Source organism: Sinocyclocheilus rhinocerous, unplaced genomic scaffold, assembly GCF_001515625.1.
Source record: "Sinocyclocheilus rhinocerous isolate Xijiao unplaced genomic scaffold, SAMN03320098_v1.1 scaffold1422, whole genome shotgun sequence".
NCBI lineage: Eukaryota > Metazoa > Chordata > Actinopteri > Cypriniformes > Cyprinidae > Sinocyclocheilus > Sinocyclocheilus rhinocerous.
The window spans coordinates 455,302-471,102 of NW_015623657.1; the positions used below are offsets into that span (position 1 = coordinate 455,302).

At 36.3% G+C, this 15,801-nt stretch overlaps 1 protein-coding gene across 1 annotated transcript in view; it reads left to right on the forward strand.

Annotated features, from left to right (window-relative positions):
- Window positions 1-14,319, forward strand: part of LOC107717517 (cyclin-Y-like) — a 43,870-nt gene extending 29,551 nt beyond the window's left edge. The window contains exons 3-9 of the mRNA XM_016524325.1: window positions 1,734-1,866; window positions 4,866-4,901; window positions 5,241-5,298; window positions 5,388-5,507; window positions 9,304-9,470; window positions 10,681-10,843; window positions 12,729-14,319. Coding sequence (XP_016379811.1) covers window positions 1,734-1,866; window positions 4,866-4,901; window positions 5,241-5,298; window positions 5,388-5,507; window positions 9,304-9,470; window positions 10,681-10,843; window positions 12,729-12,845 — 794 coding nt within the window. The 3' untranslated portion in view covers window positions 12,846-14,319. The remainder of the gene's footprint in view (window positions 1-1,733; window positions 1,867-4,865; window positions 4,902-5,240; window positions 5,299-5,387; window positions 5,508-9,303; window positions 9,471-10,680; window positions 10,844-12,728) is intronic.
- Window positions 14,320-15,801: the final 1,482 nt, after the last annotated feature.

A 15,801-nucleotide genomic window follows, 5' to 3' on the forward strand; every position in this document is an offset into this window, starting at 1 on the left:
TATATATAAAACATAGAGCTTTTATTAACAAAACAAATAAAAATACGCCATGCTATAGGGCAGGCTATGCCTAATTTAAAATAACAAATAACTTGCATAAAGTTTAATAGGTATACAAACTGGAAATAAGTAAACATGTATAATATATAACCAAATAAATAAGAAACGTAGAACGTTTATTAGCAAAACGAGTAAGAAAGCTTGGAGGCACGGCATACACCTTGATGTCAAATAAAATAAATAAATTACACAAAGTTTAAATAAAGTAAAAATCAGCAAACAATGTGAAACCAATTTAAATAAGAAACGAATGTTTAAAAAACTTCCAAAATCACCTTAGATAAACGGCAAAAGTCAACAGGCTTTTCAAAATCCAAAATATTGCCAAACAGGCGCTTTTGCATTTCGTTTCTAAACTAAATCATCCGCGATCGTCTTGTCTGTCTCACCTCACTCTTCTTGTCAGTCAGCTCGACTCACTCTCCTCACTGGAGAAATTAAATCTGATCTGTGTGATGCGACTGTCGTTCGGCACGCTGCATTGAGCAGCCGCGTTCAGTTTTTAATTGTAGTGTCTGTTCTTTTACAGAACTAAATGATTTTTATTACTATAAAAAAATCAATACGATGGTGGGGGTCAGTGACGCGGTGGGCAAGTGACGTAACCAGTGTTGCGGCTTAACACCGGTATCACCGTCATCACCGTCTATCACGGCAAGCCTACATTCTAGTGCACGTGTCAAGCGCCTGTGTTCATGAAAATAAAATAATGTACTATTAAAGACTGTGTTCATTTGATGCTGATCGTTTGCGTCAAAACTAGGGCTGGGAAAATAAATTGGTGCATCACGAATCGAGAAATGATTCCGCATTGATTCTGAGATTTTCCGAATGCATCGCAATTCTTTCTCAAGTCGATTCTGAGCTTAGTTTTGAACAGCAGATGGTGCTGCATGCTTTAGAAAAAGCCATACTCTGCTTGTTTCCAAATCCTTACACACACTTGAACCTAAAATAATCATTCATAAAATTCAAAAGTTTGAAGCGAATTACAAGGGTGTTCACAGTGGGCTGTGTTTAGCGTCATAAAAGCATTCTGAGCCGAGGTGAAATTACATGACTCAGCCGAACGCACTTCAGCGCTCTTCTTCATGAGTGTGTGCATAAAAAGTAGATTAGAGCGCCATCTGCTGTTAAAATCTAAGCTCAGAATCGATTCCAGTCAAACGTGTTCCGATAAAAAGAAATGGGTAAATTTTCAGCAAATTGTTATTTTTTGGGTGAACCGTTCTTTTAATATGCATAACTTGATTCTTTTTTCCATTTCATTGGCGCATGCTATTCATACTCAAAATGCAATGAATAGCTGATGTTTTGTTCCTGTTTTAATGTCTTTTATTACTTTGCAAGTTAACACACATTGCGGAGTCAAAGGTAAATATTTGCCCATTGCTGTATTTATTTGCTTTAAACTTATGATATTGTGTCTGTTTTGACATTGTAATGATTTATTTGCATTATTAATGTTGCTTATCAGTTTGAAATCCTGCATAATACATGACTGTGTTTATGTTGTACTGGATTGGGATTCTAACCCACACTAACGTGTACACACACAGAGAAACACTCCGGTATAAATGAGATGATAATAGCTTATCTGGGGCTGCAGGTGGCCTAATTCTCAGCCTGTTTGCTGAAAGTCTGTGTGTGTTTAAGAATAACTGATATTTTAGTTTGTACTCTGCATGTCCTTGTGTTTCAGCAACATCCGTCTGGTCCAATGAGACGCAAGTACAGCTCCTGTTCGACAATCTTCCTGGACGACAGCACCGTCAGCCAACCCAACCTCAAATACACCATTAAATGGTACTTGAACCCTCAGCGTAAACTGATCGAAATGTGCACGATTGGTTTATGACGGATATCTAAATGAGGGTGTGGAAAGAAAATTTGTTTTTCAAAAGCATGGCTGGAGCCTTTGGAAATTGGGCCTAGCAACTTGTTACATTGTATCATTGATAAATAATAACCACTTGTACAATGAGTGAATGAGTCACGTGAACAGATTCAGTGTGAAAGTGAGTCGTCTAAATCATTAAGTCTATGATTTAAAAAAGTGACTCCTGTTTTTGATCCTGAATAATTCGCCAGTCAGTTCCACTGATCCCATTCATCACAACACTTTATGAATTTAGGTATGTTAGGTAGTAAGCCAATAACTATTTTCATTTTATGGCCAATAACCAATAAATGGTCAATATAAAAATGCTATACAGTACTAATTGAATAAATACAATCTATATAATAATAATAATAATAATCACCATCATCGAACTAAAATGTTAAATCAATGATTAGATGTCACAACATTACAGTACAGTATGATACATTTGCTAAAGTTTTAACAATGTTAATAAATGATTAGTGTTGTTAAAGATGAGTGATGCATTAGATGACAGCAAAGGTCATTTTAATGTAAAAAATGAGCATGCATAATCACATATCCAATATTGGCCAATGTACTGTATATACAAAACTAACCAGAACATATTGTGATAACTGATATGGTACAACATATGGATTTACAAAGAAATGTGTTCTTTGTAAATGAGGCCCCTTGTGGCATTAATTTCTGTGTTAATTTATACTGGAATAGTTTTGTGAATGATTTACAAAAATCCACCTTTTTTTGCCCGTTTTATCATACATACTGTAGTATGTTTTTTGATTCCATATAATTCACTGATCTACAGATTAATAAAAAAGAACAGCATATTCTTAAAGGGTTAGTTCACTCAAAAATAAAAATTGTCATTAATTACTCACCCTCACGTTGTTCCAAACCCATAAGACCTCAGCCGAACGCACTTCAGCGCTCTTCTTCATGAGTGTGTGCATAAAAAGTAGATTAGAGCGCCATCTGCTGTTAAAATCTAAGCTCAGAATCGATTCCAGAGAGAATCGCGATGCATTGGGAAGATCTAACGTCATCATCGATTTAACGTCACAGCCCTAGTCAAAACAGAAGAATACTTTGGGTAGTTCTTGACTAAAGTAATCTCCAAAGTGGACCAGACTTTATGCTAACATTCAGAAGTTTCTCTATGAGCGATTAACCAGTTTTTTTAAATAAATTTTGAGAGAAACATTAGAGAAAGTTTAATTCCAGCACATTTTCTTTGGCACCAAACTGTTAATGAAATAGCGTCCAACAGTTTGAGACCTCAGATTGTTATATGCTTACCTCTTTGTATTACTGACATAGCTTTAATTGTCGCCCTTGTCTTTTTGTCTAATTAATTGTACTGGCTGTTGTGCTAGTGTTACTAATTATGCGTTTCTCTTTACAGTTCGGGAAAAACGGAAAAGTCTGTACGTCAACCATGTAAGTAGCAGCAGCCATGCCATCAATTGATTGTGTTTTGTGTTTCTCATAATGCTTGTGTCTGCAATAAAGACATCTCTTCACGTGTCACAACACCCACAGAACTAATCAAATCCCACACTCAACCACATGAGAATGCAGGAACCAGTATTGCATGAGTCTCTGGGCTTGTGTTGCATCAGTAACAGCATTGCTTTTCTGATCAACTCGTTCCTTCTATATAAATGTTTTAAAGGAATAATTCACCCTCCGTCAACGTCAGAACCGTTTTAGAGAAAGCATTACATCACTTGCTCAGCAATGGATCCTGTGCAGTGAATGGGTGCCATCAGAATGAGAGATGATAAACCCAAGTAATCCAAATAAAGCCAGTCCTTCAATTAATGTCTTGTGAAAAGCTGCATGTTTGTACAAAACAAATCCATAATTAAGGTTTTTTCCTTTTTTTTTTTTCAGACTATTGCTTTCAGTTAAATTCCATAGTCCATAATCCATAATATTGCTTTATTCAGTAAAAAAAAAAGTCTGAATCAGGAGAGAAATATGCACAGATCAAGCACTGTTTACAAGCAAAAACAGTCCAAAACTGAAGTGAAAGGGTCAACAACAGGGGATGGACTTTGTCACTGGAAGAAGCGCTATTATGGATAATGGACTGGTATTTTGGCCAGAAGTGATGGTTTGAAGTTATGATGGATTTGTTTCTTACAATCATGCAGCTGTTCGCTTCACAAGACATTAATTAATTGATGGACTGGAGTGGTGTGGATTACTTGTGGATTATTGTGATGTTTTTATCAGCTGTTTGGACTCTCATTCTGACGGCACGACAAAGTAGTCACTACTGCGTCACTTTGGAAGCGCGTTCACGACAGTACCATGACGTGAGCGTGTGGCGTCGCCGGTGCTGACCCAGATCCGGCGTGATGACGTCATTACGCCGGATCTGAGTCAGTGCCGCCACACGCTCGCGTCATGATACTGTCGTGAATGCGCGTCCAAAGTGATGCAGTAGAGATGAAATTGTGGAATAAAGTCATTATTTTTGTTTTCTTTGCGCAAAAAAGTATTCTCGTAGCTTCGTAACTTTACAGTTGAACCACTGATGTCACACGGACTACTTTGTCGATCATCTTGGTACTTTTCTGGACCTTGAACGTGGTAGTTACCTTGCTGTCTATGGGAGGGTCAGAGAGCCCTCATATTTCATCAAAAATATCTTAAATTGTGTTTCCGAAGATGAACGAAGGTCTTACGGGTTTCGAAACACCACGAGGGTGAGTAATTAATGACAGAATTTTCATTTTTGGTGAACTAACCCTTTAAATGCTCATTGTACAGGTAGTGAGGACAACGCAAAAGCTGTGCAATACAAAAGATAATGCTATATACTACTTCCCCTTGTGCTTGAATGTAATGCTGCTTCATCGTGTTGACTACCGTTATATCAACTTATTTCTGCTATTTCTTCTATTTGCAGTGTTGCCCTCGCAATATACTACCACATAAAGAACAGGTATGTTGTTCAATTCTCTCATCAGATCAGGTGTTCTATCTATCTGTCTGTCTATCTATCTGTCTGTCTGTCTAAATACTTTTATATCCGTCTTTTTTTTGGCTTTGAGTCTTTTTTTTTTCTCTTAAAGCTGTAATACCATATAAACCCTTAATGCTTTATAACCTTCAAACTCTAAGGCTTCAGAGCTGTTGAAATATAACTTTTACACAAGGTTTTAGTAACACTGAAAATGTATCACAATACTCTTTCCTAGTTCTTTAATTCTTTATATGAATACAGCTTAGAATAAGTACCAGTCTTCCCAAATGTAATTTCAGTTCACCCTTCTCCTTTCAGAAATGTGGACGGGCGGATGCTGTTAGACATTTTTGATGAAAAACTTCATCCACTTTCAGTAAGTGTTTCATTTCTGCAGCTCATTTCTAAGATGTTTAATTACATCCTGAACAAGCCAGAATGTTCTAAAACTTCCTCTTTCCACAGAAATTGGAGATGCCGTCAGACTATGACAAGCACGACCCAGAACAGAAACAGATCTACAAATTTGTCCGTACACTCTTCAGTGCCGCCCAGCTCACGGCTGAGTGTGCCATAGTTACTCTGGTGAGTGAAAGGTCATGTGACTTGATCGTGGACCAATAAAAATTAATCCGTGTCTATTTGGATTGGCTGATACCACAAGTTAAAATAGGGTTTACCATCAGTGAAGTGGATTTACCATCACTCAGGTGAAAATGGTTGTCATATTTAGTGCTTTATTAGTGGGTGCTAAGCCCAGCAGCTGTCTGAGTGTGACTGTTCCTCCTCTATGATGAAATCCTTCTTTTGAAGGCCCATCCCTTCTCACTTTTCCAACCAAATACCTTCATGAGGTGTCATTAAACAAATTCTAGACATACAAGGGGCTGTGAATGCTTGAGATGGGCTTAAGGGAAAGTGTGTGTGTGTGTGTGTGTGCTTTTTTGTGACACATGAGGACACAAATTTGTATAATGGCATGACATGTATTACAAGGAGAAGGTGACTTATGAGGACATTACCCCATGTCCCCATTTTTCAAAACGCTTATAAATCATACAGAGTGAGTTTTTTTGAGAAAGTAAAAATGCACAAAGTTTAGGTGTAGGGGTGGTGTAGGGCAATAGTACATACAGTTTGTACAGTATAAAAACCATTACACCTATGGAATGTCCCCACAATTCACAAAAACAAACCTGTGTGTGCGTGTGTGTGTGTGTGTGTGTTTAAAAGAGTTATAATCTATACTGATGGTCCAATGGAAGTGTGATCTCTACCTCAGTTAGAGAAAAAAAAATGTTGAGTGTCCTCAAAATTGTTAACTGCAATCTAATCAATTTATTACCTCTAGATGACTGGAAGATCTGACCACAAAATCAACATAAATATCCCTATGATTACTTCACTATTATTATATGTAAAACCTTTATCGTAGATTGTTGCATTATTGTTATTATTATTATTGTAGTACCAAATGATTTCAGATGTACTCACACCTAAACACATTAAACATAAAATGCTAACTGTGGTAAATTACTTTACATATCAGTCAGACAGTCTCTTCCTAGATGATTCATGGCCAGAAAAACGGCAAAGTGGACCAGACTTAATACCTATAGTCAAAAGTCTGAAACTAATAAAAACTGAGTGCAGCTTCAACATAGATATTTTGTTGGCGATCAGAATCTTTGTGTCTATGAACTGATAGACTTCTCAGATAGACAGATTGTGTGCGTTTCTTTGTTTCTAAATATAGATTGAGACAGATCGAGCCTGTTCCTTGACCTGTAGGGGGCAACAGGTGCAGAGATGCTGGTAAAATCTGATTGGCTGTTGCTGGTGCTAACACTTTTTAATTAAAGCTAAATATTTTTTATTACTTGAAATAAAAATAAAATATGCATTATACATAAAAATTTAAATAGTTACCTTGGCAACAAACTAAAATAAAATAAATTTAAGCTAAAGTACTGCAATTACTAAAACTGAAATGAAGCTAACCAGAAATATATATTTAAAAAATATATTAATAATAAAAATGACAAATGCAACAACAAAAAAAAAAACTAAAAATATTCCAAATGTTAATAAATTCTATAATAGTATATAATTAATACTTAAATGACACTACAGGAAACACTGCTTTATGGTAATTTGCCCTCTTAAAATGTTTATTATGACTCAGCTGAATAAAAACTGAATTATGTTTTCAAAGCTCTACCCAGGTTAGTGTTTTCTATGAAGGTGCTGACTGCTGTCCCTGGAGTGTTTCCGTAGGTTGTTGTTTTATAAATTGTAGGTGTGTAATTTGCCCATTTGCTGACACTAGTTCATCTTGAACAGCGTAGAGGAGATTAGCTCAGAAAAACACACAAGCATACTCTCATAAGCACATATTTAATGCACAACTGCCCACGGGAGGAGCCCGTCGATGCAGTGGAACCAATTAAACGTGCGATTTATGTCTTACACTTTCTACAAACAAAATTGAGCTCTTATTAGATTTCTTTCTCACTGTGGGAAAACTAATATTATTTGACATTGTTGTCCTCTATTGAGTGTGTATGTGCGTTTGTGCTGCTACGTCTTTTTTGCATTGCATACATCATTCATTTTTCATTTCATAAGGACATCTTTGTTCGCCTACATCCATCAGCAGTGTTTATGAATGCTAAAGACGCCCGTGGCTACAGCATACTGTCATACACCACGCCAAACAGAGAACAGACTTACGATTCAACCACTCAAGAATTAATGTTTATAAGTTCCTTTAGAAGTACACAAAGAAGTATTATTAGAGTTACTTAGGGAACCATCACTATTGCTAGTGATCGTACTTATTATTTGCCACTAAACATAGTAATAGCCTTTGACATTTTATTTGTCCAACAGACAGGAAGATTATCTTGAATCATGTGGCATGTTAAAAAGAGGTGTGCTGTTTTTTGCTTTCAACAGACTTAAAGTGGATAAAACAGAAATTATGGCTCGGGCATCTACCTGTTCTCCTTCAAAATTCCTGTGGTGTTGAACAGTATGTTTCGACCGTGTACAGTCTCATAACAGAGAACATTTAAACAGACATGGAAAATGTATGAGTGCCTCAGGAAGCAGTTTGATCAGAATATATTTTTCTCTCATCTGTATGGTATAAAATTGCAATGCCTAAATGTTTAGAGAAATAATGTGTCCGTGTGATTTAGGAGTCAATGGTACAGTGTATTTTTGATGATTTAGTGTGTATTTCTGCCGCCTTTTTCAAAAATCATGAAATATAGCAAAATTCCAGAGCTTCCTATCTTTAAGATTTGCCAAAATCGCTTGGTGAGGGAATCCGTCTTATTTTCCAAGTACTGAAATATTTACCATAGTACTGAATGGTCATTTTAAGTATAATCAAATCAGTGCTTCCACATGCATTTGTATAGCGCTTTTCACAATATAGATGGTTTCAAAACAGCTTTACAGAAAATGCATGTTGCAATATTACAATATTGTTTGGATTCTTATGAACAGGAATATTACATTTAATCTCATTGAGGCCCAGTGAGCAGTTCAGGTGACCGTGTCAAGGTGGTGAGGTGTTGGAGAAAAAAGCTTGAAGAGAACCAGACTCACCTAATCCAATTTTTTGTTCATATTTCCAAGGGGCAGCATATATATTGAAAACAGCAGGGGGCCTAACACAGATCCGTGTGGCACCCCATAATTACTAATGTTAGATTTGCTAGTTCCACATTAAAACAAATAAATTGGTAATGGTCAATTCTAAACCAGCTTAAGGCAATGCAATTTTCTAATCAATGTAAGAGTATGTCATGATCTATAGTTTCAAAAGCAGCACTAAGGTCTAGTAAAACTGGAGTGAAATGCAGTCTTGGTTATATACCAGAAGCAAGTCATTTGTAATTCTAAATGCAGTCTCTGTTTTATGATGGACCCTGAAACCTGACAGAAATTCTTCGTAAACTTTATATTTACATTGCACTCCAATGTTTTTTAAAGGATTCATGGTACATGTCAGAAAAAAACAAATCACTTTTCTATTAGTGCCGTTAAAACTGAATGGTGTTTGTTTGCAGTTTATTACCAGTGAGGCATCAGGTGTTTTTGCTGGTTGGTTGAGCAGATGTGTTTGTCTCCCGTCATTCATGCCTCCTGACCTGCGTGTCAGTCTTGCACAATAATCGCATATTTGCAGTGATGCTGCAGTAACCTTGCTCCAAAAACAGAAATGCAAGGGTCAGTCACCAGAATCTTAACAGTTGACTTGATTGTCAAGATGCTTTATATCGATATTGAACGACACCCATTAGACAAATCTCATTTATGTTCAACTTATGATAAAACAAAATGAATGCATTTTCTCTCTCTCTCTTAGGTGTATCTGGAGAGATTATTAACATATGCAGAGATTGACATCTGTCCTGCTAACTGGAAGAGGATTGTTTTGGGTGCCATCCTGTTGGCGTCAAAAGTGTGGGATGATCAGGCCGTATGGAATGTTGACTACTGCCAGATCCTCAAAGACATCACCGTGGAAGACATGTAAGTGTGTGTCTCTTGCACATCCGAATTCAAGATAACATGACAACACTCTTAGGTGCAAGTAATTTAATATGTAGGAAAAAAGGGCTACAACGGCGTTGTCGGTTTCAACAACTTCCATTTGTATTATTGATCATTTGCACCAGTTTCCCAGGAAGCAACAAGTATCTTGAACACCATTCTCATGAACACGTGATGAAAACAGTGCTTTACTTGCAAATGTTTTATGCAATATTCACATTTTTCATACAAGTTAAATTTACAACTGTGAATGGAAACATAGCTTTGCTGCTCAGTCTTCAAACATTTCTAAGATATATGCTGACTTGAAGTTAATGTAAAACGCTATTCACAACTCATTTTTCTTTTATGATAAAATGGATTTCTGAATGAAGCAGGATACTCACTAACAAATAAGGAACATGTTTTAATTTAATTTAATTGTATGTAGGGTCTGTTTTAATTTTATGTTGAACAGAGGTTAGTGCCCTCCACAAATCAAGAATCGTGCTATTACTTTAACCATTGGTGGCTTTTCTAAGGTTCTAAGCATTTGTAGAATTGGTATTTATGATGTTTTTGTGACATTTTTTGGAGACTATATCCTATAGAGCTTAAGGTACCATATATAATATCCCTAAATGTAAGGTACCAATAAATTGAGCTGACAAATATAAAGAGTGATACTTGACACTTCCAGCATGTCACATCTGCCCTTTCAACTCCTGCTGAGTACAGTTATTTTAAAGCCCATCCTGACTAAAGATTCTGTGACAGAGGCAGTATTATTGTTCTCAAAGCACACCGCAAACAGCATGGAGGACCACAAAGTGTGGGTTTGTGGTTGTTGGTTGCTTTTTTGTTGTCAGAGGCTTCACTGTTATATTTAGCTGGTGGGTTTCTGCATGTGTTGGAATAATTATGCGGTTCGTAGGAAGGGGTGACAATAGATTGTTTATTTTGAACTTTCAGAAGTTTCATTGGTGGTAAGAAGTTTGTGGATAAATAAAGGAAGATTTTTAATATGAACAGATGATCAGGGCTTGTCGTTTGGTTTTCTTGTCAGGATTGTAGTTTTAAACATGCTAAATCAGAATTTCTTTGAATAGCTTAACTGTCAAGATTTTCTTTTCAGTTATTTTCGCCCACTGACAAATGTCAAAAGGAACATGCACAAAGCTAATTATTTTTGCTTTCTCTCTCCCACCAGGAATGAGTTGGAGCGACAGTTTCTGGAGCTGCTGCAGTTCAATATTAACGTTCCATCAAGCGTGTATGCCAAGTACTATTTTGACTTGCGTTCACTTTCTGAGGCGAACAACCTCAGCTTTCCCCTGGAGCCTCTCAGCAGAGACAAGGCCCAGAAGCTTGAGGTGAGTGGTCAATACTACTCTCGATCATTAGCACACATTATATAGCTCAAGATATGTATCTCAGATTGTCACTCAAGATCTCATTCACATCTCAGTGTGCTGTGGTTTCTAGGTTTTCATGAAAAGTCCAATATCTTGGCAGACTGCAGTACTGAATTTGTTGTTCCAGCAAGTTATAAGGAATATGGCAGTAAAACTTGAAAGCTTGATTTGGTACAGCTCTCACTAAGAAGGAATATCGTGATATGTTGTATTGGTCCATTGGTTCAATAGCAGCAGGGCTGAGTGATTACCTTGCCTGAATCCCCATGTGTGTCTTATGCCAGCATTCAGCCTTGATGCTGCCCAATTACAGTCCTGACAAGACCAGGCCTATAATGATGTTAGTTAGTTCAGTTGTATTTGTGTGTGTGTGTGTGTGTGTGTGTGTGTGTGTGTACAGGTATATATGGTTTATGAGGACACAAATGTGTATAATGACATGGGTACTACAACGTAAACATGGTTTATGAGGACACTTCCTGTGTCCCCGTAAAACAAAAGGCTTAAAAAACATACAAAACGGTGTTTTATGAAATTCAAAAACTTGCAGCAGTTTCCTGTGAGGGGTAGGTTTAGGGGTAGGGTTGGTGTAGGGCAATAGAAAATACAGTTTGTACAGTATAAAAACCATTACGCCTATGGAGAGTCCCCGTAAACCACAAATACAAGTATGTGTGTGTGTGTGTGTGTGCGCACAGTTGCCTTTGGTGGTGTAATAGCTCACCAGCCCATTTAGAGTCAGTGGCCTGTGGGTGGACAGCTCAATCAATCAGTGGTTTATGATCCAGTTCTTTCATAAGGACCAGCCCCCTGCTTCCATCTTGCACTGGTCCTCTTTATACGCTCCCACACACAATCATCTGTCATCTCAAAATAATGGACACAAGTTGTATCTTGTCTCAGGAATGAAACTTTTTACCACTTATTTTTGGAGGTGGTGGGACTTGGAAATTTGGTTCTTGCATCAGAAAGTACAAGTTTAACCAATACTCTTTCTGTGACACTTTCAGTTGTATCAAATGTGAATCTAGCTAATTCTGTGTCTACTCAATGACATTGTTAACTCTTATAAATCAGCAGATGACTATGAGTTAATAATATAAGTGTAATAATAATAATAATAATGTAGAAAAAGAAAAGGGCCAAGAACAGAACCCTGGGGGAACACCTTAAGTAAGGGGAGCATGTGTGTTGGAGCAGGGTTGGAACAAAACTCTGCAGGGCTCCGGCCCTCCAGGAATTGAGTTTGACTCCCCTGATATAGAGTATTAAAATTAATATTATAAGTAATATTACTGAAATATGCTACTTACTGATACTAACAGGTTTTAGATTTAAACATATTTAGCAAGGGTGCATTACATTGAACTTGTAAAAAAAAGAAGTATCACGGTTTCCACAAAAAAATATTAAGCAAATTATTCACAGTTTTCAACATAGATAATAGTAAGCTAATGGTCATAGATAATAATCATAGGTAATAATAAGAAGAAATGTTTCTCGAGCAGCATATATATTAACATATATTAGAATGATTTCTGAAGAATCATGTGACACTGAAGACTGATGCGTAATGATGCTGAAAATTCAGCATTCCATCACAGGAATAAATTAATTTTAAAATTAATTAAAAATAGAAAAAAATTTTTTTTTATTATAATAGTATTTCACATTATAACTGTTTTTAGTGTATAAACGCAGCCTTGGTAAGCATAAGAGATTTCTTTCAAAAACATTAAAAATCTTACCAATCCCAAACTTTTTGAATGATAGTGCAGTGGTAGTCTAAAAAAAAAAATCACACAATTTCAATGTCTGTCTCCCCTTCTCATGTTTCTCACAGGCGATCTCCGGGCTTTGTGACGACAAATATAAAGACTTGAGAAAAGCAGCCAAGAAGCGCTCAGTGAGCGTAGATAACCTGAAAGTGGTCAGATGGTCGCCGGCCATCATATCCTAATAATGGTGGACATTGGGGACTTTCACGAGAGACTGAGAGAAAGAGACTGTCAGAAGAAGCGTTCTCTAAGAGGACATATGTGCTTAGTACCTCCACAAGACTCTTGAGCCAGAGTGTGTCAGAAGAGAGTTCTTGCTGGTCGTACGGCTGCTGTATATACAAGACACCCACACAAAGATCACTTTCCAACCTGTGGCTTAGAGGAAAGAGAGAAGGACACTGCTACTGCAGTTCAGAAAAATTGGAGGACACGAATGAAAGGATATAAACGAGGGAGAAAGACACCCAATGACTGGAACAGCATTCCAACAGCTCTGTGTCTTACATGTTTGCCATTCTAGGTGAGGAAGTATTCGTACTGTGTTTATTGATCTTGTATGATTAGAAAAAATTCCACCTGGACGCTCAAGGATGTGTTGTATCAAGATCAAGAGCCAAAATCAACTATATTCCCTAGATATTCCTCCATTCCTTAAAGTATTTCTCTCCAAATGGCTGTGAGCTGATTAAACTATAAAATTACCACTGTTCTTACAAACTGTTATTTAATAGTTTAGCTCATTAAGATTTATTTTCAATTAAAAGACATTCTTAATGACGGTTTATTGATCTAAAATTAAGTCTAACAATGCAAATGAATGGGAAAATATACAATTTGGACCTCTCTGTTTAGTCGGATTATGTTATCGTGTAGTTTTTTTTGTTTTGTTTTTTTCCCCAAAAATTTTTAATACTCTATAAAGGCAGTTTGCACCATTTAGTCTTATTACCTAAGAGTAATGGAAGTTGACTTTGTATTTCCAAAAGGAATGTGGTGTGGAGGGTTTCCATATGAAGTCCCTGGGACTTTCCCTTTGAAACACAAGATTCGATAAGCCTTGAAAGAGTTAGTTTCAACTGAAAATGTACAATGCCGAAATGGACTGAAATTGGAAGTTTTAATACTGAAATCAGAGGTTTTTCTTCTGCAGAGCCAACAATGACATTCCATCATCAATGACCATGAATGTGTATAACCTCCATATTCTTGTCGCCTTTTTTTTTTTTTTATAACCTCAACAAATGCCAGATATACACATGCTGTGTCACTCATTTCCAATTCTCAAAGCAATACACTGTGCTCTATTCCATACAATACCTGCTGGAAAAATTGAAGCGAATATTTGAAAGGCTCCTAGCGAACATTCAGATGACATTGAGTCCGAATTTTTTTGTTGCAATTGGTGTCTTGAAGTCAAAACCCAAAGGTGAGGCTCTTAGTGCCACTGTGATACAGTGTTTTGCATTGTTTTATTTCTCAATTACAATGCATCAAACCAGAGACTGAGTTGCCATGGTGAGGAAGAGGAATTCCTGCTGTATCCACTGCCATCACCTGCGGTGCCTGCATTTAGTGGGAAAATGGCCTTAGATGTAGAACAGTGATGGGCAAACTTGGCCCTTCCAGGCCACTTTCCTGCAGAGATTTGATCCAACCCTGATACGACTCACCTGCCTGTAGCCTTCTAGTAGTCTTGAAGACAATGATCAGCTGCTTCAGGTGTGTTTGATTAGGGTTGGAGCTAAACTCTGAAGGAAAGTGGCCTGGAAGGGCCAAGTTTGCCCACCCCTGATGTAGAATATGAAATTAACCATTTTATCTTCCCTTCTCATTAAGACTGCAAAATATGATTTTAGACAGCAAAGTTAGTTTTAAAATCAGTTCTTCCCAATTTAAAAGTTAAGTTTTTAATTATGCCATCAGATGTATGTGATAATGATTCGTTATATGTGATCCTGGAGCACAAAAGCAGTCTTAAGTCGCTGGGGTATATTTGTAGCAATAGCCAAAAATACATTGTATGGGTCAAAATTATTGATTTTTCTTTCATGCCAAAAAATCATTAGGATATTAAGTAAAGATCATGTTCCATGAAGATATTTTTTACATTTCCTACTGTAGATACAGTGGGGAAAATAATTATTTCATCCCCTACTGATTTCAAAATATTGTCCGATCCTAACAAACCATACATCAATGGAAAGCTTATTTATTCAACTTTCTTGTATAAATCTCACTTTCGAAAAATTTACCCTTATGACTGCTTTTGTGGTCCAGGGTCACATATTATCTGTTAAGAGTGACTTTTTCATTCGTGACACTTCATTCAGAAACACCTTGAGAATTAGAACTTCCAAAAATATATTTTGTATATTGTACATACTTAAACATACTTAAATTTAATTATGATCTTCCGATATTTATATGTGACTGGTATTTACTTTTGTTAATTCCTAAATGATGGATAAAAAATGGAAAAATATAAATATGTCAGTTGTTTTATCAGGAATAAGTAAATCTTCTGGGATCCAAAAGTTTCTAAGCGCTGTAATTGAGTTTTTTTTTTTCTTTAGTCGTAATCTTCTTTCCTCAATTGAATTTCCTGTTGAGTTAAACCTTTTTTCTGCATAAAGAAATTTAACAATGTTATGTTGACATGAATGTAATTCTGCAATAGCTTTTTTTTTTCTTTTTCATTTTAGCAGCAATGAAATCTCTATTTTCCTTAGTACTTACTACAGATGACATCAAAATGGCCATTATTTTCAAGCAGTACGTTTATTCTTGAATTAATTATAATCCATTTTTTTTCCTAGGTGTTGTATCTCCAATGCCCAAAAAAGTCTTAACACTTTTACTTAAAATTGTTTAATCTAAATATAGTGCACACTTTGTGTCGTTTGTGTGCAATACAGTAAGTAGGCTATGTGATGCTAATATATCCGACTGGACATACAGAGGTTATACATTTCTTGCAAAATCAAAAGAAAAAAAAAATAGAAATAATATTTTACATGAAGAAAATTAAGCCTATTTTAGGACCATACGATTTTATTGTCATTATGTTTTGAAAAAAAGTGGACTTAATTATCTTATTCATACAAATTATATATATATATATATATATATATACTT